Source organism: Falco punctatus (assembly GCF_963210335.1).
Source record: "Falco punctatus genome assembly, chromosome: 4".
Taxonomy (NCBI): domain Eukaryota; kingdom Metazoa; phylum Chordata; class Aves; order Falconiformes; family Falconidae; genus Falco; species Falco punctatus.
The window spans coordinates 47,474,799-47,502,775 of record NC_137583.1 but is presented as its reverse complement, the minus strand read 5'-3'; the positions used below and the strand labels follow the sequence as shown (position 1 = coordinate 47,502,775).

The following is a 27,977-nucleotide window of genomic DNA, read 5'->3' as shown; positions in this document are numbered from 1 at the left end:
GGGTTTGCAGAGACACTGGGGGGCTCAGCGTGGGGGATGAGGGGCAGCCCCAGTGCCATGCGGGGCCAGTCCCACCCTCTGGGCTCCTGTCCCCCCTCCACCATGTGGACAGCCTGTCTGAGGGCTCCTGTCCCCCCACTACCATGGGAACAGCCTGTCTGAAGGTTCATGTCCCCTCTTCAGTGTAGCGACAGCCCGTCTGAAGGCTCCTGTCACCCCACCACCATGGGGACAGCCCCTCTGAGGGCTCCTGTCCCCCCTCCAGCACGGGGACAGCCCGTCTGAAGGTTCATGTCCCCTCTCCACCATGGGGACAGCCTGTCCCGGCTCCGGCCGGGGCCGCACGCCTGCGGGCCGAGGCGCGGGCGGGGCCGTTGCCATGGCAACGCCGCCCGGCTCAGGCAGCGCCGCGGGCACCCGGCCCAGCTCCCGGGGTCCTTCGAGGCGCGGCGGCGCGGCCGCGCATGCGCAGCGGGGGTGACTTTGAGGGCGGCGGGATGCTGAGCAAGCTGGTGGGGCCGCGCTACGTGCAGCTGCTGCAGAACTGGTGAGGCCCGGGCCGCGCTGCGCCCCCCGCCGCGGCCTGCGCTGTCCCCTCCCCCCGCCGCCGCTTGCAGCCCGCGCTGTGTCGTGTGTGTCGTCGCGTCCCCCCTCCCCCGCCCGGTGCTGCTGTCGTGTCGTGTGTCGTCCCCCCCTGCCCGGCGCTGTCGTGTTGTCTCCGAGCCCCCCCCTCCCCGGACCTGTCCGTCTCCCCCTTCCCTGTCCCCAGCCCCCCGCGCACTGAAGGGACATCCCGAGCTCCTTGCCACCCCCTGCGGCTGGTGCCCCCCACCCGTGTCCCCGTGAGGGCCGCTAGCCCCGGGCTGGGGGGGGCAGGGGTCCTCCCCCGTGCTCCGGCTGCTTGAGTGCGGCAGGCCGGGGCAGCCTGCAGGCCGAGCGAGGGGACACGGGCTGTCACAGTGGGATAGTTAAATAAGTGTCTTTTCTTACCTTGGCAATGCCCTTTTAAATAAAAGCATATTAGCCTCTTCCTGTTAAGTGTCTTGACCACTCTGGGCACTAATACTTTTCTCTGTGTGAGATTCAAGACATCTGCCGGGCATTTTTCTCGATGGCAGTGACTTTCCCCGGTACCTCCTTCAGCACTTGCCCAACCTTTCCCAGTGGAGAATTAATGTCGTTTACCTGCACGTGTGTGTGTCTCTCTTTTTAGGACTCCCACCCTCATTACATGGGGTGGTGTAGCTGGTACTGGTTTAATATGGTTCACAGACTGGAAGCTGATTCTTCAGTATGTTCCCTACATCAGTGGCAAGTTTAAAACTGAAGACTAAGCTTCCCTCTAATGGTAAGTTTTGTTTGTGCATCTCTTTGCTTAAGCGGTAGCATGACATTAATGTGTCCTCTTTGGCCAGGGCACAATCTTATTGTTGGTCCAAACCAGACCTGCTCAGTTTGATTGTTCAGGGCATTTTTTAGGGATTTGTTTTGTCGGGTTTTTTTTCATCTGGCTTTACAGAGCGCCAGGAGGATGCAAGAATATGTTTTTTCAAGTGATTATTTTGCAAGCAATGGATTTTTCACAACTTTAATAGGTTCTTGAAGTTAAATCAGGTGTTCTGCAGTAATTTGGAACTTGGCCGGTCTGTTTACTTCTGTTCCCTTCTGTTCCTAGGTAGAATGGCTTCAAGCTCATGACTAGTTTTGTTGCTAGGCAAATTCAGACTCCTTTCTGTTCTTTGTAACTGTTATCAAAAGTTCAGAGCTGGTTGCTGTGTACCACAAATTAATTGGAAAATTGGCTTTCTCACAGGTTTTTTTCCCCCTTCTTTAATTGCGTATGAAATGTGCTGTTCTGAATCTTCTATAAGACTGACCATCCACAGAGCTAGAGCAGCTGTTGGACAATACCTTGCTGGGCTTCTAAATGCGTATCTGTGTGGTAGGCAGGCTTAAAACTTTTTTATTCCTTGCCACAGATAGAAGGCAGTTCGGAAGATTTTTGCTTTGCATTAAAGGCTGCTGATGGGTAAAAGGTCTGGAGGAAACTGCATACATTTCAATACTTGTTTTTTCTGGTCAAAATAACAGTTACATTTAAATGCTGATAAAGTAAGATACTCACCTTCAAGCTACACGGGATTTTATAGGGAAATTAGCATGTCTGGAAGTCACAGAGCAAATTGTTAGTACTTTTGTAAGTCTCTTTTTCCAGAGATACTTGCTGCAGTTTAAACAATTTACTGTGTCTTCCCCATTTTCAAAATACATATCACACAGATCGTTTGTGTAACCAAAGGATGAAAGAAACCTTTTGTGAAAGTCAGCTGCACTTGTAGCATCTGGAATGACTGTAGACGTTTACAGACCAGTCAGTGGAAAAGCTTTTGAGTTATGTAGAGGCAATTAAATTATATAGTAAGGGCTTTCTGTACTTAAAAATTGTCTTAGCCAGTAGTAAGTTGGATCAGGGATACATTCCTGAGAGCACAGCTTGTGTTCTGTGTTTTGAAGCAAGAGCTTTGATGTGTCATTGTGCATAAATCATCTGGGAAGAGGCGTAGAGAAAAAGGATGTTTCTTTGGTGGCCTGTGATTTCTTCCAAAGAGACTATGGGCCTGCATGCCTGCGTTCTGCTGCGCCTGTACCAGCTTCTGTCACAGAAACTTCTTGCCTGGATACTGGAGGCTTTTGAAATCTGCCTGTTAGTGTTGGCTGTTGTAGCACTTTGCAGGAAGCACTACTTAATGATTGCTTTGTGTTTATTGTAGGAAATTTATTGCTGGATAGAATGTTTTGGAGCCATCCGTCCGCTGAGATCCTGCTTTGAGGTGAACTTGAAATGCCCAGTACAGATTCTGCAACAGGTTGTGGTGTCCCCCTCTCTCCCATGAACAGCTGTGACCGCTTGATTGTGAACGAATTTAATTTTACTGACCAGCCTGTCTAGTACTTTTCCTCTGATCACTTTCACAGCAGATCTTTGTCCTAATGGGAGTTACTTATAAACCTGATGTACAAAATAAACCAAGTCAATGATATTTTGGGGGTTTTTGTGTTACCTTTGTAGTTCACATTCTTTAGACTAGACTCCTGGTTTGGGTTATGTCTTTTTTTGGATGTGTGCCTGAAGGAAGGCCTGCTGCGTGTTTGCATCTTCCTGGGCAGGTTTCTCAGGCATCAGCCAGTGGCTGCTGGATTTGATGAGCCTTTTGTTTGTCCTCAGATCCTTGTTGCTCGTCACTGTTAATACTGCTGTAGTTCTTCAGCTGTTCTTGGGGATGTGTTGATTTTAAGCTAATCGTTCCTAGATCGGTAGCAACTGTGGACTCAAGCGTGCAACCAGTATCACGGAATTTCGTGGTAATGCACATTCCTGAGGTTTGTTTCTTTTTAACATCAATCTGTGGACCGTGTAAACTGTCTGATTGGGTACACACCATTTTAAAGCAGTGTGCGCTGCCTGAAGAATGGCTAGCTTTTCTGACTTAATCTAGGGCTCAAGGAAGGCAGTCTGCAAACCCTGGGAGGTTTTCTGTCTACCAGGGTGAAAACCAGTGGTTTAGAGAGCTGCTCAGTTACTTTCTTAATGTGGGTTTTGAGTAGGAAAAGAGTATGTATCAATACTTTATAGGTGTAGTTACATTTGCCAACGTAAATTGGTGATGAAACAACCCACTACCAGTACCCTTTAGATGAAAAAGTTTTTAGCTGTTAGGAAAAGGAAGTACAAGGATTATTTTTGATCTGGTCTCTGCATCTAAGTCACGGCAGATTACTTGGATTTAGGGGGGAGGGTGCATCCCTTTCTGCAAAGACTAGAATTTGCAAATAACCCTCTCTCTGTGTAAGAACAGGATCGCTTGTTTTCTCTCTGTTTAGTGCCAAACTTCACCTTGTTATAATTTTCTGGTTGTAATAAAAGGTTTGAATCTCTTTAGGGAAAAATCTCAGTTGTAGCAGCTGTGGTGCTCGGGTGTCACCTTCAGGGCTGAAGGTTTCTGAGTGATGTTTCTATGGAAAACTCTTGTAAAACCTGCCTAAACAGTGGCACTGCGCAGGATGCTTGAACTACTTATTTAGCAAAATAATTTCTTTAGCATTGCTTCAACAGCACCACCAATAATTAATTGAGGAGGGCAGGGAATATAATTTTCACGTGCAAAACTCACCTTGCTGCCCTACTGTGTCCCATAAGATGGGACAAAAGCTTATGGCTGAATGGGATAAGCGTGCCATTTCCTCAGGCTGTCCCACTGCCCTGCTGCAGCAGTGCTCCTGAACTCCTGGCTGACTCCCAGGAAGTTTTTCTCGGTGGCAATGCTTGACAGCAACAGCCTTACGCTATTTATAGCGATATTGATCCATTTTCAGCCAAAGTACGCCTCGGAAGTGGTCATTATATTAGCTTGCGCTTGCATGTCATCAGGGTTGCGAGTTCAGAATCGAACAATTAGAGTCTCTGCTCTTACTTTTCTGTTTAACATGTCTAGACAGGACGGGCATAATATGCTGCTGCCTTTAGAAATGACCTAGTTTTGGCTTGTTCCTGTGGGGTGGGAGAGCCTCTCTGCTCGCATGGCTGAGAGCTTTTCAGGCCTCGAGCCGAGGGTCTGTCTGTGTTGCCTGTTCCTCTAGGGACCCTGATCTCATCTGGCTGCAGTCCTCGTTAGTGAGAGTTACCTTTAGCGAAGCCCCAGCGATAACATCGTGCACGGCAGATAAGATTAGAAGATACTTAAAGGAGAAAAACATGCCTAAAATACCAACCTGCACAGGCAGGCACTGCAAGAACCGTACAGACTTTAGATTTGTTTGCCCTTTGGCGATTGTTTAGCTGCTTGTGTTTTCTGCAGCATTTCAAATGATAGCTTTGTCTCTAATTAACACTAGGATTAGTGTATAACTGATTTAATTTCTAGTATTTCTCCTTCCACAAGACCAAGCACACTTCAGAAATATGCTATTACAAGTATCTTGTGCATTCTTGGGCAAATTTCTGTTAAAATTCAGATAATTACTGTTCAAGCGTCATGAGTGATCTTTCTCATTTTTAATATTGTAGCATTGCCTCTTTTCTGACAGTTAAATATTTTTCAGAATGAGCTAACCAAATGTCACATACATTTGTATGAACAAATCAGTTAAAAGACAATGACCCGACAGAGAAGCGTCTCCTGCAAAACCTGGCGAGTTCCACTGGAGGGCACAGTGGCAGCTGAGCTCACAGGGCTTTGGATTTACAGAAATCAAAAAGCATCTTCAGCTCTGGGTTAACGATGTAACTTCAAAACCACCTCCAAGAAAAGGAAAGCTCGCATTCCTGCCTGCCGTTCTGGGGCGTCTGTCCATGCTGGTACCTCCACTGTACTTTCATCAGGAGGGGTATGAGTGGAGATGGGACAGGGCAGTTGGACAGTGCTGAGGTGGTTGCAATGACAACTGCTACATTCAGCCCTTGTCTGTCTCTTCTCCTGGACCAGCCTCAGATTATGCCCCTCTCCAGGGGCTGGTAGGTCGGGAACTCCCCAGTGAATCCTGCTCTGGAATAGGCTCCTCTCTTGGGCCTGGGATATGTGGCTGCGGAGTGGGAAGCTTTCAGCTGGTTACCTGCAGGGCTAAATCGGGGTGTTTCTCCTGTCAGGATATCCTGTGGCGTGCTTCCATGGCTGACGACAACTGACCTGGGTGATTTTTGGATTATCTACTAGTTCTGGAACAACTTGGGCTTTCTGGCAGCTGTATGCGCTTTCAGCTGGTGGCAGTGTCTGCAAGTACCTTCGTGTCTGTACCTTGGGCTCAAGGGAGAGTTCCTACTCAAACATTTCATGTGGTCGTAGGCGAGTAAATGTTTTCCTTCTATAAGCTGTTGCTGAGCCAATTATCAGTGAAAACCGATTTTCGAACTCCTGCTACCCTGAGCTTGAGGTTCAGTGGATGTTTAAGAGGTCACCTTCTCCATTCCTACCCCACAACGGGATCCGCTCCCCAGCTTTTCCAGTTTATTCTTATTATTCTGCCATTGAGGCACATTTCACGGTCCCTCTACATCATCCGTTTCTGTGCTTGACTTCTCAGTTCATATGTCTGGAAAAAAAGAAATTCGCCTCCCCTCCTGCAATACAAGCCCAGTAATTCTTTCCCTTTTATGTATTTGAAGGCTATTATGAGATCTCAGCTGTTTTCTTGAGACTAAACAACCCTTTTCCATCACAGGTAATTTTGTAGACAGCCGATGATTTTCATCACTCTCCTCTTGGCTTGCTTCCAGTCACTCCCTGTCTTTCTCAGAATGCAGCATCCCAACGTGAATGGTGTGTCTTGCACGATCTCATTTCTTAGTGAAAGGTTTGCTCTTTTGGGGGGCTTTAATTTTTATTTAGCAAAAGAGGGTAAAAAAAAATAAATGAAGTGGTTCGTGTGAAAGAGAGGGCTACCAGGTTTCCATCCCTGGTGGCTTGGAGCAGGGGGGTGAGATATGGGCAGGACTCTGCTTCTGCTTTTGCTCCCAGATGTAGTTGCCAGTGGGATCGAGAGGGGAACCCCGCAGCATGTGGGGGGTGCTGCAGTCTCGCCCTTACTGAGGTCTGCACCCAGTTTCGCTGTTTGCTGTGCTCAACAAGAGCTAACTGCGTCCCTCTGTGCCTCGCTTTGCCTTTATAGGCTCATTTTTAATCGAGCTGTATTTCACTAGAAGTTTTTGGCTAAAATAGTATGAGTTTGGCTGGGTTACAAGGTGTTGGTTTTGGGGTTTTTGGGGGTTTTTTTTGTGTGTTTTTTTTGGTTTTACAGAAAGGGAAAGTGGATTTATAAAAAATAACATGCTTTTGAGCAATACTGGCAATTGGAACTTTTCTGACCTGTGTGTTCGAGATTGCAGGAAATAACGGTGGTAGCAGAGCAAAGTATTTCATAAGTGTGAGCCCAGGAGACCATGTTAAACACAAACCATCAAAACCAAAACAAAAAACAAGCAAGAGAGATGGAGTGCCTTCAGGGCAACAGAAAACTGTATTGATTAAATTAAAGACAAAATTCCCACCATCCCATATCTTAAATATAAAAATCTTCCTGTACAAAGCAAATGTAACCCAGCATCTACAGGCGCACCCAGCTCTTGGAAGTAGTTTTCAATTTGCACCCCAGAGTCTGTCCAACTTGCACCCTGTGCGTGGGGGCTCTGGGTTTTCTCCCACCCACGACACGTTGGCGTATCTTTCCTCGCACTCCCTGCTGTTTTCCAAATTTTGGAGCTTGGGACAAATGAGCAAGCTCTGTTTTAAAGAAAAAAAGAAACCCGAACAAGTAAATACACCACCAGCTTATTGCACAGATGAGGGCCGGAGGAAGCAGCGGAGGTTCAAATGGACTAAAGAAAAAGTTGGAAAAGCGGAGCGGTGCCTGCGGCCAGGATCCCTGGCATCGCCGCTGTTTGGAAGCCTGATGGTTATCGCTTTGGCACTGTTGGTCGGTGCAGGATTCTTAAAAAAAATAATTCCTATTATGTCATTCCTTCGTTGGGGAAAATTACAGACTCTGACATGCTTTGGCCACTCTGGTGTTTTCCAGCACGTGGGTTCGGAGAGGGTGAGCGATGCCCGACACTCCGGGTGCTGTGGTGGGGTTTGGCCATCCGCCGTAGGTTGTGGTTTGCATTTTTTCTTGGAAAAACTTGTCATTGCTTTGTCTTCGCATCATCTCCTCCGGAGCAGGTTTCTCTCTTTCTTGCTGGACTTCCTTTTGGACACTGTTCCAGGAGAGGGGGTTCCGTACGCTGCGTGGAGCCACTGCTGTGGAGGAGCCCCCGCGAGGGGCCGTGGTGTGGAGCCCACCGGCCCGGGGGAAGGTAACACCGGGCAAGGCCTGGCTCTGCCAGTGGCCCCTCCGTGGGGCCAGATGCCCATGGGGCCGTGTGCCCTGGGGGGTCCCTTCCATGGGGCCATGTGCCTGTGGGATCCCTCTGTGGGGCCGTGTGCCCATACAGTTACCTCTGGGGGGGCCATGCAGCCAGGGGTCCCTTCTGGGGCTGTGCCCCTGCCGGGGGGCCGTACAGCCCTGGGGTCCCCCCTCTGTGGGACTGTGTGCCCCTGGGGCCATGCGCCGGGGGCGGTCCCCTCTGGAGGGCCGTGCACCTGGGGGGTTCTCTCTGTGGGGTCATATGCCCGTGGGGCCATGTGCGCCCGAGGGTCCCCTCCGTGGGGCCCCTCCGTGGGGCCGTGTGCCCGGGGGTGCCGCCTCCAGCCGTGCCCCTGGAGCGGGCCGGGCTGCCGCGCCGGTGCAGGGCTGCAGGGGGCGCCAGCGGAGCCGCGGGCCGAGCCGCCGCCAGTCCGGCCGGGGCGGGCGCGGGGAAGATGCCCAAAGCGGCGCTGCCGGGACACCGGGGGGGGCCGCGGCGCCCGGCGCTGGAGTAAGGCGGGGGCCGAGGGGGAGGGGGGCGCCGGGGCTGGCTTCCCGCCGAGCGGGGCGGTGGGGAGGGACTATATTGCCGCGGCGCGCGCGGGCGGAGGGATCCAGCGGAGGCGGAGCGGTGGCAGGGGAGGGAGCGGAACCGTGGGGGCGGGCGGAGATCAGCGGCCGCCTTCGGCGCGGGGAGGCGGGAGTGCCGCGGCGGAGCGCGGAGCCAGGGCCCGGCGGAGGCCGCGCTGGGCGAGGGCGGCGGGCGGGAGCGGGACGAGCCGCGGCCCCGGCGCCGCCTCCCGGGGCGGGGGGAGCGGGGAGCAGCCGCCGGCGGGAGGAGAGCGCGGCGGCCGGGAAGAGCCGGCGGAGGCGACCGGAGCCCGGAGGGAGCGGCGGGCCGGGCCGCGCCGCGATGGAGCGGAAGAGGTGGGAGCGCCGGGCCGGGCCGCGCTGCCCCCGGGGGTCCGGGCCGCGCTGCCGGGGGGCGGGGCGGGAGGCCGCGGCGGGGGGTCGCTGGGCCCTGCCTGTCGCTACAGGTGGACGTGCTGGGGGGCTGCTGAGGGGACACTGGGGCTGGGGAGGGAGCACAGCTGGGGGGTACTGAAGCCCGGGGGTCTACTGCGGGGGGGGGGGCACTGCTGAGGGGACACTGGGGCTGGGGAGGGGGCACGGCTGGGGGTTACTGAAGCCCGGGGATCTACTGCAGGGGGGGGACACTGCTGAGGAGACACTGGGGCTCGAAGGGGGCATAGCTGGGGGGGCACTGAGGTCCGGGGGTCTACTGCTGGGGGGGGGGGGCAGTGGGGCTCAATGGAGACACTGCTGAGGGGGCACTGAGTCTCGGGGGTCTGTTGCTGGGGGGGCCACTGCTGATGGGACACTGGGGCTGGGGGGGGGGGAACCACTGGGGCCCGGTGGGGGCACTGCTGGGGGGACACTGCGGCCCGGGGGGGCACTGCTGGGGGTGCACCACCGTGGGGGGCTCTGCGCTACCCCCCGCCAGCCCAGCTGTCAGCCACCCAGTGTGGAGGGGCAGCGGCCTTTGGGGGGACCCCTGCTCATCCGCTTCGGGGGGCTGCTGCCAGGCCAGCACAGGTGGGTTATTTTAACAGCAGCCGAGCGAGGTGTGTGTGTGAAGTAGCCCCGGGCGCGAGTGGCCGCCCCGTGGCTCCGTCCGTTGCTTTTTCTGTCCGCTGAGGAATTTGGGGGAGCATCAAAAAGAAGCACCTGCCCGCGGTGGTGGCTGTTGCTGCAGGTGGGAGTCGAGGGGCTGGGCTCAGGATGCGCTATCCTGAAAGTCTTGCCGGTGGGGGAAGCGTGTGGCTGGGGAGCCGCTTGCTCTGCCTGCAGGATTGCTATTAATACCCGTGTGTGTCTCATATGGCTGTAGGTGGGCCATATGGATCCTTCCTGCACCCATAAGAAGCAGCCTCAGTGCACCCGTGAGCTGATGTGTGAAACTTAGGTCCGTCGGGAGCTGCAGGAGCGTCGCAGAAGTTATCCAGGTGTCCTTATCTGGCCTTTCTAGTCAGCAAAACGTATGCGATCAACTCCTGCGCGTGTTAGATTGCATGGGTTTTTTTTAAAAAAAATCAGATTATGGTGGTGAGGCAAGCGTGCCATGCTGGGTGGCGGGTGAACCAGCAAACATCATCCTGTAGAGTGTAAAACTGGAGGTGCTGGCTCCGTCACTGCAGCTAGGAGTCTGCAGGGAGAAGAAAAGACCACCAGCAGCAACTAGAGGAGGTGCAGCTGAAAGCTTTAAAGATGTCTGTTTTGCCAAGAACTTACTTCATTTGTAAAGTTGTGGTCTCAGAGCTGAACTTAAAAAAGAGGGGGAGAGAGGATGTTTTTTAGCATATTTGTTGTTCCTGAGTTATAATGGATTTTCCCTTTATATCAATTTGGACAGAGATCAAAGGTGTAATAGGGCCCTGCTGCACTAATTTTTGGTTACTGTTGCATTTTGCTGTACCTCAGAGCAGAAAAAATGTGTGTGGCAATTTATTAATCCCTCTGCTATTTCTGCCTGTTGTTTACCTGGATGATTTTTTTTGTCTGGCTACCCTGACTGTACAGATGCAATAAGTGCTTGTGGAAAATTGCATGCATGGTTTGGGAACGAGCGCTCATGTCTGCAATAACCAGCCTTGAGAATTAATGCTGAGCCGAGGTGGTCAGCAGCGGGGTGGCAGTTACTGCTTTTTCCCGAACCGTTGTTTAGGGCTGCTGTGCTCGCTGTTTGGAGATTTCCTTCTGTAACCCTGAGCACTAGCAGCACGTGCTTTTTGTGTGAAGGTTTCTGTCGAGTTCTGCTTTGGGGGTGGCAAGACAAATGGGGTTGTGCCAAGTATGTTCAGCCTGTGAGTTTTGAGGCTGTGCGAGCCGATCACTGGCTGGAAATTAAACCCTCCTTGAGGTGTAAGTCACTGGGCAGATTTTTAGGAACAGGCCTATAACCTCGTGCTTACCAGCTGTTGATTGTGCAGAAGTTTTTCAGCTGGAGTGTGTTCTCTCATCTGCCTTTGGCTTGTTGGGAAGCCCAGGAGTGCGGCTGGCTGATGCGGTGGGGCTTGTGGGCCAAATTCAGAGTGAGCAGGAAACATGCAGGGATGCAGGATTTCAGGAGGGGAAGTGTATCAAGGATGTTGTTGAAGTGGTGGGTCATCTTTGAGAGAGTTTTAGCTACAAAGGCTCTCTTCAAACTCAGTGTTCTCAACTAGGGGAAGGAGAATTTAGTGCTGCTTTGTGTGGCTTTTCTTCATAGTGTTTTTCTGCTGAAGGTTTGATGGCGAAGTGTCCAAGAAGTTTGGGATTGCTGCTCATCTCTGCTTCAAGGAGTTGCTTGATAATCGGTGTTCTGGAAGACTTGACTAATCTCTTGGGTGAAGCTTATTTTGTTGTGAATATCTTACCTATGTAGCACCTACCTAAAAAGTTGAAGAAAGTGTTTTTAACACAATCAAAGTGTATTTTGGTCTATATACTTTTTTTTTCCCCAAAAAAAAAATTGTGGAGGAGAATGCTTTTACTGGGCCTGTACTTTGGTCCTTTTTGGTTGTTCTGTTTTACCTGCAGCACCCCCAGGGAAGTTGTTATGATACTCGAGATGAGCCTTATAAAAATGTATGGTTATATTTGGACTGGTTCCTGTGTTATGGGACTGCCACTCAGGTTCTTGTTTGGGGGTGAGGTGCTTCTGGAAATCTGAGAGAGTTTGTATCAAAGTTCTTTGTTCTGGTGGGTTTTGTGTGGTCGGAGCCCAAGTTACTGAACAAAGACAACCCCATTGCCCTGTGGGGCAGGGAGCATCCCTTACACGCCACTGCTGGCAGTGGTGTGGGGCCGCCATGTGCCTGTAAATATTGCTTGGGACAGCTGTGCTGGCAAGGGACAGCTCGATTCCCCACGGCTGCTCCATGCAGGGCACCCGTTTATGGAGGGATGGGGAGATGCTGCTGTTCAGATTTGTGAAGTTGTGGGGTGGGTTATGGCAACTGGAGGAGTCGCCTGGTCTTGCTTGTTCACACCAATGCTTGTTATGTGCTCTGGTGAAAGCTGCGAGTGTCTGTGCTGGCCTGTCCCAGGATAACAGAATTGGTGGAGTGTGGGACCACTGAGGCAGGACTTGGTGCAGATGCTGCAGGAAGGGGGGACCAGCAGTGGCAGTCTGTCAGGTGTCCCAGGGTACACATCTCTCCGTAGGAAGCAGTGTTGGTGGGATACAGTACCCAAAGGGCCCCCCACGCCGCACTTTGCCTGGAGTAGAGATGGGGAGAGAAGTGCAGTGGGGGGGAGGCTGGGGTGGGCTGTGACTCCCCAGCTCTGTGCAGGAGGAAGCACGATTGAAACAGGGAAGGAAAAAACATTTTGCATTATACCCATCACCCCTCCACCGAGGAGATGAGGCTTTGAGTATATGCTGTTGATCACCCTTTTTACCTAGGCTGTTCCTCTCTCCATTTTTTGTGAAAGGCAGGCGACATCTGGGTTTGTTCGTGGCTTTTTTTTTTTTTTTTTTTTTGTCTTTTGTCCTTTGCTTTCTAAGTTGTGCAGATCCTGTGTAGGCTAAACGGGGAGAGCGGAGGGGAGGAGACTTGTGTAATGAGGGAGGAGGGGAGAGGGCCTGGGCTTGCAGTCGGTCTCCCCTTAAGAATATAAGGCAGGAAACAAAGGCTGAGCTGCACATGGAGAGCAGCAGGCACCTGGCAGCTCCTGGCCTTTCAATAGGCTGCCAAGCATTCAGCTTAGTCTGCGCCCAAAAAGTCTGTGAATAATAAATGAGGGTGGCTTGGGTCTGCTCCTACCACCCCTCAGTCCTCTTCGGTTCGTTTTGTTAGGCGGGCTGTGCCAGCAGATAATGTGTCGGAGCTTTTGATGGACGAGCATGTAAAATCGTTTGCAACTTTGCAGTTGCCTTGCTTTTCGTAACATGTTGAAGTGTGAAAGACCTTAATTCAGGAACCAAGTACAAGGCGATCGCAGTATCAGCGTTGTTCAGAAGAGGTTGGCTTTTGCAGCTTCATACCAAGGTGTGTCTCTTCAAAGTCTTTGCATATCAAAAACACGAGTGCAGAGCAAAGCTTTTGCTCTGGAGTGGAAGGGGGTAAATTTTCTATTTTGTGACATTTAAAGGGCACGTAAGTGTTTGAACAATGTTCAGAATCCGTAAGTGCTGGTTTACTGTTTCTGTGCCTTGTGGTGTGCAGCAGGCAATCGCAGCTGCTCAAGTTTTGTGGGTTTTTGGCTGCCCCCACCCTGCCCTTTGACCCTCTCCGGTGTCTGTAGGTGCCCTCAGTGGTGGTGTCCTACCAAGCACGCTGCTGCCGGCGGGGACCCCAGGAGCTCCAGAGCACACCGGCTGCTTCCTTTCTGCTTGTGTTTACTGAGCAACTTTACTGTCTGCTTTGAGTTCTAGCTTTGTTCCCCATTGTTCCAGAAATTATGCCTTTTTCAAGACATAATAAAAATTTTTCTTCTGAACATTTCAGTGCTTTTCCTTTGGGCCAAGCTTCCCCAGGAAGAGACAGGACTCTGAGTCATTTCAGGTGGGTTTTTTCAGATGTATGTGGACTTTGAGCAGCTTTTCAGATTTGTTGCAAAAATTACTAGAACACATACTGAACCAAAAAGCTGAAGGGCTATGTTCATTTAATATACTGTCTCTGAGCATGTCTGGCTCTGTTCTGAAAGTTACACTGTGCTTTTAAGTGCACGATTCGCTGTAATGTATTGTTTTTAAAACTATTAAGACACTAAACCATAAACTAGAGCTGCAGATCTTGGAAGAGGAAGCAGTGTCACGTTGTTCATATAGCAGGGTTTTCTCCTGATGGCAGCAATGGCTCTGGCCTGAAAGCTGCTGGAGTTGGTTATTATTACTTTTTCTGGACAGAGGCATATAACTCCCTTTACATTTTTAAAAAGTGGTTTCAGATTTGAGTCTGGATCCAGTCTCTGTTCCTCTCTGCTTACCCCTACTCTGTGTGTCATCTTCTGGCCTGAGTATTTGTGCAGTTCTGCAGTGAACTGGTCCAGCTGAGGAATAACCAGTAATAAAGTGTTTCTTCCTCTTCTCCCTACCTTCTAAAGATGGATTATTTTCCCCATCTGGGTAACTGTACATTTGCATGAATGCTTTCATGCTTGAGCAGCGGTGGTGGCAGGGAGCAGATACACGGCAGGATAAGCAGCTTGGGAGCAACTGGGGCCAGGAGCTTCCTGAGCAGATGCTGTATGGGGGGTGATCACAACCTTTTGGTTATTAAGCCCTTTGAAAGACTTTTTCAGTTTTAGTATTATTCGTATTAACCTTGGCTTTCAGGTTTTTTGAGAGCATTTAATACTTTGGTTCTCTCTGTTGTTTTGGTTTTTTGTAATTTTTTTTTTTTTTTTTGCATATACAGTCTGACTTGAACTAATTGGTTTACCAATGTCCCGTGCTAGAAATTGTATGCTTATGCTGTTTTTTCAGACCTTTCCCCTAATAAAGGCTTTGGGGAAGCAGCTAATGTGTGGAAAAGAGGCTTTTTCCTTTGAGCTTTTTTTTTCCATTGAGAAGACCCCAGAGAGACCGTTGGTATCTTACCAACGGGAACACCACCCCTGTGGCAGAGCAGAGTCTATGCTGCTGAGATAGTAATGCTTCTTTCCTCTCATCCTGTGAGGACTTTACTATTTCAAGTTATTCCTGGCCTTCAAGTAGAAACCTTGCAACAAATAGCCTGCATTTCTGACTTCAGGAGTGACAGAAGGTAACCTTAATTACAGAGCTCCAGCTGTCCTTAGAAAGCATCTGAACCTCATTGGCATTGATTTGTCTCTGGCAGGTCTAAGTTGCATTGATATAATTTCTCTCCTCAGTAGAAAAACCAGGGAGAGACTCTAATATGTAGGTGTTGCTTCCAGTCACCTGAAGTTCAACGCTTGGCATTTTGTGAAGTTACGAGTTGTTGAACTCGCAGGTACCACCACGGCGTACGGTGGGTGCCTGTCAGTGAGGTCTCCCTGGGAAGTGGCCTTACCTCTTCTCAGTGGTGGTACACCGAGAGCGGAGGGTGTTTGTAGGCGAGGGAGGAGATCACCCTGCTGCCATGCAGTATGGCTGAAAAAAATATTCAAACGCTACTAACAGCTCTTTAAAAGAAGAAAATGGATAAATAGGAGTGGGGTGGTAACTGGCATTTCTGGTTTTAAAATGCCTTTCACCCAACTAACCTGTGCTTGGTGTGTGGAGTAAGCTTCTCCTAGATGGGTACCAAGACTGAATATGCAAGTAGCAAGATGCAGAAAACCAGAAATGAGAGAAATTAAGGGAATAAAAAGAGGCATTGTTATGATGCTAAATGAGAATGTGAAGAATACTTCATGCTTACAGTTCTATACTGCAATCATAACACATTAATTTATTTTTGCTGTATGCATAAAAAAATAAAGAGCTTACCTAGCAGTGCTTTTTGAAGTAGTGCAAAAGGTCATGTTCTATTATTAAAAAAAAAAAACAACCAAACACAAAACCAGCAACAGTGAGGAGATGGAGTAACTGTGCCTCCTTGCCAGGTTGTAGTCTTTCCTGTGAAACCAGGTGTTTAAAAAGAATCTCTCTTCCATTTTGCCACTAACGGAAAGTTTTCCAAGGTTTTGACCTCTATCTTTGCATCGCTGAAGATTTGTAATTCTTCGCTTTGCAGCTTGTCAGCAGTTAACATCAGTTCTTCCTCCTCACTCCTGTGTAATCCTGAAGTGTTCAGAATGCTTCCAAAGACTTGTGGTCAGCCCTGAATGTACTGTTCAGGGCAGAGGGGGAAGGAGTCCAATATGTTTGTGGTGCTACTCAAACTTAACACCCCCGGGAGAGGAAGTTAGACTTGAAATGGGCATTTATTTTTTGAGACAACTGAGTGATAAGTGCATCAGTGCTGGTATCTCCCGTGGCACTTACTGTGTGAATTATGCTATGTTTGTTTATACCTGGTCTGAATCTTTCTTTTCATGTATAAAAACATTTTAACATGACCTGCGCTTAATTTGCCTCTTCCACAGTAATCGTGAGAAGGAGTTATATGAAAGCAGTAATATCCATTTAGAGTTTAATGTGAGCTTTATTCTGGGAAGTTCAGCTTGTGTTGTTTTTCATGAAGGAAATAAAATTTGCCTCTCCTGAGTTGCAGCGAGTGCTGGTATTGAAGTCCCAAAGGGTTTTAATTTTCCTCCTTGTTTCTCTTCTGTGTTTTTTCAGCCCAAGTGGTAAAAAGTTCCGAAGTAAGCCCCAGCTGGCACGCTACCTGGGGAGCTCGATGGACCTGAGCACTTTTGACTTCCGCACAGGAAAAATGTTGATGAATAAAATGAACAAGAACAGGCAGAGGATGCGCTATGACTGTTCCAACCAAGCCAAAGTAAGATTAAGAGGCAGTGGCAGCTTTCTCCTTTCTGTCTTCTATTGTTCTGGCCTGACTGCCTCTTGGAACAGTATCTGTGATAGCATGAAAATTAAGCATTTTGTAATTAATGTGTGTAACTCAAGTTGTATGAGATAACATCTCTGTTACGAGGTGTCAGACAAATACTGCAATTCACTGATTCTTCCAGGGTACTGACACCGTGGAAGAATATTGCGGAACTGCTAAATCTTCTGTACAGAAGGGCTGGAGGGAGGGCTGGCATCTTTATTCCCCTTCCTGGAGTGTGAGATCACCTTCTCCAGCAGGATCTCCTCCAGAGCCCCGGATCTCCAGCTGACTCCTGTGTCTGTGCAGTGGCTCCGCTCTGCGCTAGCGTTTGCTCTGGGGAAGAGGAGTGGTGTGGGGCAGCAGGGATGAGGAGATAACGCAGCCTCCTGCGAGCAGCTCCCTGGAACTCTCCGTAGGCCATGCTGGTGTCTCTGCTTTGGAATTGAGCTAAGGAGGGCATGCATTGCGGGCAAAAAGCTGAAGCGGCAAGAGGGTGGCAAGGCCTGTTTGTAGAACAAAATAAGAGTCCATTTGCCACCTGGTAATTTTGATTGCTCAGGTTTAGTCAGGATTACAGTGACATTGGTATACTGCTTGTCTGGATAGATGGGCTCAAGGCATTCTTGAGTATCTTCCTTGGATGCTAAAAGCTTTTTCAGAACCCAAAAGCTTATTCCTGTGCACCTAAACGTTAAATGTGGAAAACAGTCTAATGCTTGTTTTCTAAATATGTCAACCAGTCAAGAATCATCACCATCAGAGTGATTAGAGCATTTTCTTATAGCGCTAGGAGCTGTGGTGGTATTTTAAAAGAAGCATGCCTTCGATGCAGAGACCAGCAGCTAACACACATCTCACAGGCTAAAAATTCTGGCCAGGCCTTCTAATAAATGTATGAATAGTTATCATTGGCTTATAAATGGATTAGCACACAGATGGTTCAGAATATTTGTCCTGAATACATCTTTTCTACATCTCATGAATAAATATGTTAAGCAGATGCGGTGTCTGCATCCTCAAGAACAAAGTGTGTCCTACAGCCATTTCAAGATTTGCATGTTAGATCTTGGGAATGCGGAACAGTCTTCCTGTGTTTCCACTAACATAAAACGCAGTCATGTAGTGAAAAATTGATTGTTATAAGCTCCATTTAAAAACTTGAGGTTTCTTAAGAACTGAAGGTAGAAAAAGTGATCAAGGTTCCACCTGTATTGATTTGCTTGTTGGTGTCCACAACTGGATTTAAACAGAATGGTTCAGAAACTCTGGATTCACAAAACGCTTTCTAAATCAGACTTCATGATTTTTCTGATTATTACAAATATGTCAAAATCCTTTGTTCTAGTGTTCTACAAGTGGCTCATCAACGTGCAAACTCAGTGTTCTGACTTCTAAATTCTGTCAAATTTCTGTTAAAACTAATGTGTATAAACTAGAGAGAGGAGGCTAGCATTTTAAGTAGAATGTGAAAGAGTGGAAAATGTTTGATTTTGATAGGTCTAAGGCAAGATTTGAATGTAGTTATGCATTTTTAGCAGTCTATCTCACATGGCTTGAGATCAGACAAGTTTTCAAGTCCATGTTCTCTGCTCTTCCCTGCTGTATATCTTTATGGCTGTAGTAGTATTTCAAAAACTTGAAAATACTTTTTGTGGGCTTTCCCCCTCCTTTTGTTTGAAATTTTTAGGGCAAGCCTGATTTGAACACAGCACTGCCTGTTAGGCAGACAGCCTCCATATTCAAACAACCCGTCACAAAGATCACAAACCATCCCAGCAATAAGGTGAAGAGTGACCCTCAGAAAGCTGTGGACCAGCCCCGGCAGGTAAGGCGTGCAGCTTAGTAACTTCTCCAGGACTACCAAACTCCTGATTTTGCTGCTGGGAGGGTCCCAAAATAAACTGCTTTAATTTGTGATGCTGAACAGATAGTCCGTGGCAATCTGAAGTCTCTCATATTTCAGAAACAATAACTTACAGTGCTCCCAGCTTTTACAATTGAGCCAGACCCCATTTCCAATATATAGTCGATGTGCTGTCTGCACTGTGGTTTACAACTAGACTCCAGCCTTCGTTTAGATTACAATTCTGTTGCAGTTAAGCCTTCATTTCCTTAATGCTGAAATCAAGTGTTATCTACAAATTTAGACAGACATCATAACTACTTTAGGGGACACTCACATTGTGATTAGAATCACTATCAAATGTTCCAGTTGTATAGGAATTCTGTGTTTCGAGAAATTCCTGTTCCTGTACAGACCACATACAATGTGGTGTTTGTGATGTAGTGCAAGGGATTGTGACCCCTGCGTGGGCCTTTTTTTTTTTTAGATGCATGTATCATTAGTAGTTAACTCTACCTGTATGAATGAGGTCATAAATCCACTTGGGATGTTGTTACAATACAAAATCAAAGTGGTTTTCTTATCATACTGTGATGCTGTGTCCTGTGCAAAGCTCACACCAAAGGGTTTGTGAATCCTTTCCTGTAACGAGTCCATCTTTATGCCTTACGGAAACAAGATGTTCAGCTTTATTAGTCTGTTCAGATGCTGTCATCGGTATCGATTATCAGTACATTTCAAACTCTTGCGGGTCTAGCGGAATTAAAACACATCAATCCAAGAAGGAAGGTGATTTTAACAAAATAAATTTCAAAAATACCCTATAAACTACCCCACCTCTCACACTGAAAACTTCTTCTGCGTACTTAAACTCTACCTTTGTGAAATGTGTGATAGGTTCCATTTGAAATGGAGTTGGGTGGTTGGTTTTGTCGTGTTTTTTGGTGGGGTTTTTTTATGTGTTTTGGGGCAGGGGTTTTTTTGGTAAGGTTTTAGCATGGTTTCCTAAGGAGGTAGAGCGTACGTGTTCATAACGTCGTTGCTATTCCTTGGCTAGTTAAGACAATACAAGATGACACTAAAGATACGGTGTTGATATGCAAAACTTTTGAGCTGAATAGAGATTTGTATCCCTGTTGTGGAAGATATTGCTATGTGAGTACAGATTGGTGTGTGAATGCGATCTGTTAGACAGCAGAGATCAGCTCCGGTAGCAAAAGTGCTGTAACCTGATCTGTGTGCTTTCGCTGCTCCCGTTACTACTTGTTGTAATGCAGCTTCCTAGACTCTGCTTGTGCTTTCCTTATGTAGTCTTTTCTTGTTTATGGTGGCACTGGAGTCCCTTTTCTGAGAAAAGGTCCTGTAGAAGTTTTTATCTGTATATGTATGTAGATATAACAAATATATCTATATACACTGTATTGTAATATATATACATGTACTGGTTTGTATATTTCATTTTCTGTGATATAGCATAGAATAGGGCAAAATTGCTCTTTTTTGTGTCCTTCTCTGCATTATACATCTAAGGGCCTGTTGAATTACAGCTTTGAAATATTTTACCAGACTGCAGCATATTGTAACCTGGTCAGCACAACTCCCAATGTTTCTTCAGAATTTGAAAGCAGTGCTGAGTCCCGTCATGTGCTGGCTTAAAATTCACCTGTTTGAAAGGTGTGGATAGAGAATATCCAGCCCGTGTGCTTTAGCTGGGACTGTCCCTGTTCCCCTTGTTGGGAACTGGTGATCGGAAAAATAGTGTGGGTTCGGTTGATTTTGGCAGGATCAAAGAGGATGTTTGTGGACTGCTTGGGGTAAATTGTTGGTTTCTCAATGCCTAGATAAAATTGCTTTCCTGCAAGAGGAATGGTACTGTAGCTACTCATTTATCATCCTTACACACGTAAGTTAAGAGTTGAAGGTGTATCTAGGTAAAGTATCTTGACTTCCCACCAGGCCATCCACTCACACATGCCTAAGCTTGAGGAGAACCTGTGATTCAAAATACAGTAAAGGATCAGACGTGGTTGTTGTCGTGAGAAACAGCTGGGGAGGAATGAACTAACGCTTTACCTTGGGAAGAGCTTGGATACAATTCTTGCATTTCTTAACTTCTGTGGTGTATGTGGGACAGCAAGAGAGGAACGGGAGTGTAAAAAGGGCTGTCCGACACTACGTGCACTGACATGAAAGCCAGCAAGCCTTGCCTTGCTGTTCCAGTTCAGAAGCAGTGAAAGTACCGGTCCCTGCAGAAAAGAAAGTCTTTTTCAAGGCAGCAGATGAGGACAGAGTTGTTGTGAGGATAGTTCCCTGCCATCAGACGTGGCAGACCCCTTCTGTAGTAAATCCAATATAAAATTGTCTGCAGCAGTGTTTTTCCCTCTTTTGATACTAAGCAGGTGCTTTGTGCAGTTGTCGATTCCATTTCTGTTTTGTGCCAATAAACACTTTCTTTGATGTCAGCTCTTCTGGGAGAAGAAATTAAGTGGACTGAATGCTTTTGACATTGCAGAGGAGCTGGTGAAAACAATGGACCTTCCAAAAGGTTTACAAGGTAATCAAGAGTCTGCCCTTAACTCCAAGGGTGGCGTTTTGATACCAATCAGCAGTGATCTGAAGGTATTGTGTTTGACCTCCTTGTTCTCCAGTGCTTGTCAGTGCTGGGGCCCGTTCCTGCTTCAGCGGGAACTGTTAGTGCTTTGGCTGGAAGGCTCGGTGCCCTTCATCCTGGGGAGATGCTGAAACAAAGCTTCTTGACTTGTTGTTGTTGTTGTTGTTCATTTTGCAGAAGCAAAATGGAAACAGCTTCCATTCCCCATTATTTTTTTTATTTGTTGTAACAAAATCAGTAATTCATCTGATTTAAACAACATTGGAGAGAGTTGTACAGCTGCTGTTAGAAATGTTGAGGAGTGGGATTTACATTGTGTTAGATTTCTAAATGACGGTGCGTGCTTTGCCATTAAAACTAAAATAATGCCCGTTGTCCTGATGCGCTGTTCTTTTGTCTTGTGCAAAGCTGATCACAGCTCTTCCTCCTGCTTGCAGGGGTTGGACCTGGTTGCACTGATGAAACCCTTCTCTCTGCCATTGCTAGTGCTCTGCACACTAGCACGATGCCGATCACTGGACAGCTGTCTGCGGCCGTAGAGAAGAATCCTGGAGTTTGGCTAAATACCTCACAGCCACTTTGCAAAGCATTTATGGTGACAGATGAAGATATTAGGTATTAACTAGAAATATCGCTTACTGTCTTGGAACAAGATTTCTTGTGGTAAAACAGTACCCTTTTTTATTTTTCTTTTGTTTTCCCCAATGGCAAGTTATAAATATCCGATGGAGCACTGTGGCTTGCTGAATTAATTTGGATGCCTCTTTATCAGTAGAGTAGAAAAAAATTGTTACACAAAGCTGCTGTCATACAGGCATGTACTTGAAGCCCATTCTTTTTTATTTTGACCGTGCTCAGTTACTCTGAGGTTTCAGGTTCATGTTTGTTTTTCATGTCAGAGTACGTCTCCTTTTAATGAAAAAGGCGTCTGAATTGGAGTAACCTTGATTAAGGCACCTCTAAGCCAAGAAGGGATTGGAGAAATCCTGAGGAGTGCGATTCGATTCTCTTCACCTTACTGTGTCAGCACAGGACCAAATAAAAGCACTAACTGCTGCGGTGGCAGCGAACAAGGATGCAATGTATTTAGGTATAGCTTGCTTTCAGTAATTAATTATATTGCTAAATCAAGCCTGGTCAAATCTAGCTTTAAGCACTTGATAGAGAACTGAATATAGCAAAGACACTAACCTGAAAGCACGCTACTTTGCATTCATTAACAGCATTTAAAGGTAGTACTTGTTTTGACTGTTTGACTGATAAATAGGATGCCTTTTTTTGTGCTGGATTTATACATGAACGACCAGGGAAAATGGTCTTTTTGTAACTTTATGATTTCCTGTGGCTGAGATGAACCAGGAGTCCCGCGAGCCACTGACTGTTGATCACTTCTTTACGATGACTTTGACACAAAAGGAGCTGTAAAATTTAAGATTGTGGCCCAAAAGGGAAATGAGCAAAAAGATTGAAATGGTCAGAAACTTAATTTTCTCCAGTTTCATTATTGGAAATCTGAGCAGGGTAGGTTGACTTTTTCTTGTTTAAATTAATATTAGTACTAGGAGTTTAAAAAAAAAAAAAAAGGTCTCGAGTCAGCTGCTAGATTAAGCAAATTTCAGCCAGAATTAAAAATGCTGCAATCAATGCTAAGGACTTGTAACAGAAAATATTGGACAACTTTTTTTAAAGTGTTTATTTCATCTTCACTTATAGTATAATGCCAGGCAATTTTTTAAAATATGCATTTCTTACAGAGGGCTCTTCCAAAGCTGCGCTTTTCTGCCGAGCCTCATGCATGAGTGATTTAAGATTAATTTCCCTTGAAAGAGCCAGCTTTGAGGGTTGATGTTGGTGTTCGTTGATTTGGGGCAGGAAGCAAGAGGAACTGGTGCAGCAGGTGCGGAAGAGGCTGGAGGAAGCCCTGATGGCTGACATGCTTGCCCACGTAGAGGAAATAGCAAGAGATGGGGAAGCTCCTTCAGAGAAAGAAGGAGGCGAGGAAGAAGGAGAAGAGGAAGAGGAGGAGGAGGAGCAGGACCATGACCAGGAGATGGAGAATGTATAGTCCAGGTAACGTGGCAGCATCCTTTCTCACCTTAAACTGTACTACATTAAAGGCAGAAGTGTTTTCAGAAGGGCCTGTAGTACATATTGACAGATCTGCTTTTTATCGTGCACTTTTAAAGGTGTAGTAGCCCTGCTTTCAGCTACAAGTCAAGTATTTTGATGAGTAATGTCTGGTGAGTGCTTGTGTGGTCACGGAGTGTTCTGGGCCTTAGGGCTGTGTCAGATGGGCTGAAAGCGTAACCAGAGCATGCCCGTAAACACTTTAAAGATTCTGTCTTGAAAGTGGATCAGTTCTTAAAAATTCATTTACTTACCCCCCTATTTATTTATTTATTCCTGCCTGTGATAGGCAAGAGGACACTGTGGGCAGAAAGGACAGCTGACATCTCGTGGACTCAGATTCTCCCTCTGCCTGCCTTTTTCTCTCACTTTTGCATTTTCTTGCAGGGTATATTAGAGGGCATGTTTATGGAATTTTCTAAATCATATTTACAGAAAGTTAGAAAAAAGGCAAGCCGATTACCAAAAGAGGGAAGTTGCTAAAAAACTTAGGCATGGTGGGAATTTCTAAACTGAAAGCAACAGAAGAATGTATATGTTTAAACTCTGGAAATGTCTGAAAAGTTTAAAATTGTGTAACGATACAACTGCAGGATGCACAGAAACGTGCCTTTACGTTGTGCATCCCTTGAAAGTATCACAGGGGGCTTACTGCTTGTTCTCAGGTGGATCTCTGACTTGCACTTCTGCAGTGGAACTTTTTAAAGGTGCAACTAGAGTCTTTTTTTATTGTCTTGTAAGCCAAAATAGCTCTGAATAATGAATTTTTACAGTGTAGCCATGCAGAAAAAGGCAGATCTGTAAGGTCAAGTCAAGATACACCAACAGGAGTTCCCTTCGCTGCTGCGTGTTGCGCTGGGCAGGGACAGCACCCCGTGCTACGAAGCAGTTTTTCCTTGCTGTGTTCCTTTGATGTAACCCTAGCCAGGAGCGCTGTGCGTGTCGTCAGCGGAGCTCATGCAGTGAGATGAAAACAGAACTTGCTGATTTGAATTTTTGATCGTTTTAAATTTTAGCCTAAGAAAAGCAATTAGTGTTCTGTCACTGAAATGGGGTAGCCGGTACCCTGGGTGCTTCCATTATGGACATCCGAGAGCCTGTGAGGCAAGAGTCAAGAATGTGGAGGGAGGAAAAAAAAAAAAGCAATTTTTAGCACGAATAGCAGAGGAAAAGAAAAGCCTCTTTGGAGGGAGTGGCAGCTGTATTTCAGGTAGAAGGAAGAGTGATTTATGTTAAGTAATCCTTCAAGCTGGAAGGTTGATTATAACATGAAATCTGTTTGGCCTTTGGGAGATACCATCTTATATCTTGGGCTTTCTATTTTCCTGTTTTACCACACCATGAACGGTAGCTTTATTTGGACAGTGAATATCTTGCATTCCTTTCTACTACAAAGGTCTGGCAACAGCAAAGAACCAGAGCGAACTGCTGAAGGTGAAAACCAGGAGATAAAGAAATGAATGGATATGTTATGGCAGTGGTGCCTTATTCATTTAAAGGCAGACTTTCTATAAAGGTATAAAAAGTTCATACTGACTTACAAGCTCTTTTTTTCTCTTTCTTCTAGGGAGTTCCATCTAAGAATTCCCAGTATAAACCCTATCAGCAGGGTCAGCACAACTATTTACAAAGCCAAGAGTGTCTGCCGAGTAAATTGCACCAACAATCCAACTGTACCTGTGACCATTTTGATGTACACTTCAGGAAACGTTGAGAAGCTGATGGTTCATTAATTGCTGGGTAGTTTTGAAGATGGAACCTGACTAAACTCTACTCCCCTTCCTTTTTCTAAAGGGGTAGGGTAATCGGAAATGCAAAAGTGGGAGGGAATAAAGGAATATAAAATAGTGGGAGGGAAAATACAAGGAACCAAATTTCCTGTCTTTTTTTTTTTTCTTTTTTTGTTGTGGGTCAGTGATAGGTGATACATTTTTAAACTTTTCTATCAAAGTACCTTTTAACAATGACCCATAGAAACACTTTTCTCTCTTAACACAAGTGAGAGAGATGCTGTTTCACTCCTTGGCTACTCTGCTGTAGGCTACCTGTTTGTACCAGACTGTAGGGAGGTCATTTTATGTTGTGGGTTGTCATTCCATGTGTCAATTTGGGTCACTGAATTTCCTTTTCCTCGCAAGACCACATTGGTCTTGGAAGCGTAGTCTCAGAGATGAACTGCCAGTGCCTCCTCCACCTTTGGTGAGTAGGGGTAGTTACGCTTGAGGAATTGGTCTTACATCAATGGCAATCAGTTTTGTAGTTAGTTCCAGCACCACGCTGAAGGCACTACCATGCACGTTTTTGATCTGGAGCTGTGTGGATGTCTTGAGTGTAGCCGAATAAAGTTCGAAGATAAATATACCCACTCTGTGGTATATTTTACTTTGGGTTAAGTCCAGTCAGAAGGACCTTCTCAACTCAGAATGGAAGGATGCCTCATTTCTGACTGACAATGAGGAAAACTTCCTCCTTTCTCTTCTGGTGCCAAGAACCCTGACCTCTGTTTCTGTGTGTGTGGAGGGAAGGGGATCCATTCCAATAGGTGTGTCTACACATCTACTTCTGTGTGCAGTAATGTTCTGACCTCTTTTAAAACAAGAAAGGAAAAAGGTTGATTTTTCTATAATTGATATCTTAAAAACGAATTTAAAGCTTTTTATTAAGTATTAAATCTTTCTTATTTGCATGTGCAGTGAAGTGACCAGCATTTTGTGTCCAAAAATGAAATGATGTGAAACCTGCCTTAATGTGTTTATAAGTATTTGGCTTCACCGTGGGTACCTTGATTGATTCTTCAGTCTCTTCTAGTACATCTGTGAGCACATTGGGGTAACTTGTGGCTAAAAATGAGTTTACCTGGGGAGGGAGGATAGGGAGAGGGGAGGAGAAGATGGGGAGGAGGTGAGAGTTTATAGCTTGGAGGATGTGCTGACTAGGTTGCAAAAGTTATTTTAGTCTTAGGGTGGTATCCGTTGCATAATTCATGCGTGGACGTCTCAGCTGAGAGTACAGTATAAACTGGTGGATTAAATATTGTGCCACTAACCAATTGTACAAGTTATTGGTATCCCAAAACTTGGGGAAGAAAGTAGCTCCCAGAGCCTTTATCATGTAAGAATGATTAGCAGTGACAGCAAGGGACCAGGGGGATTGCCTGGAAAGTAATAGCCTTTGGGAGTAGTTCAGCTTAGTGATCTGAATAGGGTTTTGCTCCTTGAAAAATATCCCATGGCAAAGTGATTGATACTATATGAACTCTTTTCTTAAAGATTTGAAAATACAAAATTCTTTGCTATTGCTCATTTGGAGTACTGCAAGAAGACTGAATTGTACTTTGCTGCTGCTCTACCAAGTCTTGCTTTGGGGAACATTACCTGGTACTGCAGCCAGTGAAAATTATTTTCCTTTTTGAACAGTCTGTTACGGTTATTATTCTGTAAATCTGTCCTCTTGTAATTCATTGTGTTGAATTAAATGTTTCTCACAAAGCGGAGATTCTCCTAGTCTGCGTCAAGCCCCTACCCGGAGTTTTTGTGCTATGCCCCTTCCAGTAATTTCAGCGGACACGCTCTTGCATTTTTTGCTGAGGGCTCCCTTCTGAGATTGAGATCTTGAGATCTGGGACCTGGCAGAGGGGCGTACAGAGTGGAACTTGTGGAAAGCCAGTCCATTCTTGCTGTAGAGCCATCCTGTGTCCTCACCAAGGAAGAGGCTGCCAGGGTGTCCCGTCTAGGGGGCAAGTTGCTGATACGGTCCTTGGAATCTCAACTCTAGCGGTTTTTAAGCCGTACTAGGGGTGTTCTTTTGACCATGGCAATCTCATTCTGACACGACTTCATTTTTAAAACTTGTTTAGTATCTAGTGATGGCTTTGCTTACTTTTATTTGAACCTGAATATATTCAAAGCATATGTAGCACCAGAACTTAGATGACTGAGATGTTGATACTAATATTTTGATGCATTGAATATCAAGTTTAAACTGCTGGCAGCTTTATGTGCCAACTCCTGCGTTTTCACCACTCTACTTTCCCTGTCAAGCTCTCTCTTTCCTTCAGTCCTTTAAAAAGTTTGTTAATGTTTTCATTCGTATGGAGGAGTTGATTGTTCAGTGTACCAAAAAGGGCCCCAGGACTCTGTCGCATCCAAAGAAACATAAATAACTACCTGCTTATCAAGACAGGTAAGTAAATAAAATATTCCTTTTAAATGAACCTGATTTCTTTCTGGCCTTGCTGCCATAATAACTGGATTAGTTTGTCTTATCACAGCCTGCTGCCGTGGACGTGACTGATGGGCTTAGAGTGGTCTGCCATCATTGACTGTGTCCCCAAGATGAAGAAAGCACTTGTTACTTGAGGTATATCTTGTTAAGCAGATGATTAGTAGAGAACATACTTAAGAAAAGTACTGGAGTGGAATTAGGGCAAAACTTAACCTTCTGTTAATATCCAGCAGTCGTTACATGGGAACTCGTTAACATGTTGGTGTCTGTTGTTCCGTTGGAGGAGTGCTAGTGAGGGGATGCTTTTGAAACTGGGAGTTCTTTCCATCGATGATAATGGCACTTTCCTGTTGCCCTCAGATACTATAAATGTAAGTACTAAGGAGCTGCAGTGTGAAATAGCCTTAGGGTTGTCCTGCACGCTGTTTGCACTGGTAAGCTATTGTGATTTTTTTTTTCCTACTAAAACAATAGCACCAGTATCAATAGTTACATTGATACGGTTTAATCCTCTTTGGAGGGAATAGATAAGAACATTTTAATGGTCCTTATGCAGCTTCACTAAGGGGTAGGATCTTGTCCAGTACAGCTAAGGTTTTGCATCTTTTTCTGTAGACTGTAATTTTGGATGCATACCACCCGAGTTCAAAAAGCTACATTTCTTATGCTGTGTCATGCTCAGTCAGGTTTTTCTTGTTTTATCTGGAAACAGCAGCCTGCCTCATTCTAGAGGGCACTGGTTGGAGGAGATGCGGAGGTGGTTTTGTTGATGTTGGTAGATAGGATGAAAACCCTCAAAATGCCGTTTTACTCTTCAAAGGGA

General features: G+C 46.4%; 2 protein-coding genes across 9 annotated transcripts; both read left to right on the top strand.

Moving 5' to 3' along the window:
* Nucleotides 1-418: 418 nt before the first annotated feature.
* Nucleotides 419-3,041, top strand: UQCR11 (ubiquinol-cytochrome c reductase, complex III subunit XI). The gene is made up of 3 exons (XM_080383056.1): nt 419-547; nt 1,214-1,348; nt 2,772-3,041. Exons 1-2 carry the CDS (start codon nt 465-467, stop codon nt 1,332-1,334), a joined length of 204 nt encoding a protein of 67 aa, XP_080239182.1. The 5' UTR covers nt 419-464; the 3' UTR covers nt 1,335-1,348; nt 2,772-3,041.
* A 3,745-nt stretch (nt 3,042-6,786) lies between these two features.
* Nucleotides 6,787-26,423, top strand: MBD3 (methyl-CpG binding domain protein 3). 8 transcript variants are annotated; one of them, XM_080383052.1, is made up of 9 exons: nt 8,579-8,823; nt 9,788-9,902; nt 13,389-13,445; nt 16,136-16,295; nt 18,037-18,174; nt 20,656-20,746; nt 21,241-21,418; nt 22,676-22,873; nt 24,498-26,423. In XM_080383052.1, the coding sequence occupies exons 4-8, from the start codon at nt 16,194-16,196 to the stop codon at nt 22,866-22,868; spliced, it is 702 nt and encodes a 233-aa protein (XP_080239178.1). In that variant the 5' UTR covers nt 8,579-8,823; nt 9,788-9,902; nt 13,389-13,445; nt 16,136-16,193; the 3' UTR covers nt 22,869-22,873; nt 24,498-26,423. The 8 variants fall into 8 exon arrangements, 7 of the variants coding, with proteins under 7 accessions (XP_080239175.1, XP_080239176.1, XP_080239177.1 ...); XM_080383055.1 differs by having other exon boundaries at nt 9,788-9,935; XM_080383053.1 differs by lacking the exon at nt 8,579-8,823 and adding an exon at nt 9,521-9,652.
* Nucleotides 26,424-27,977: the final 1,554 nt, after the last annotated feature.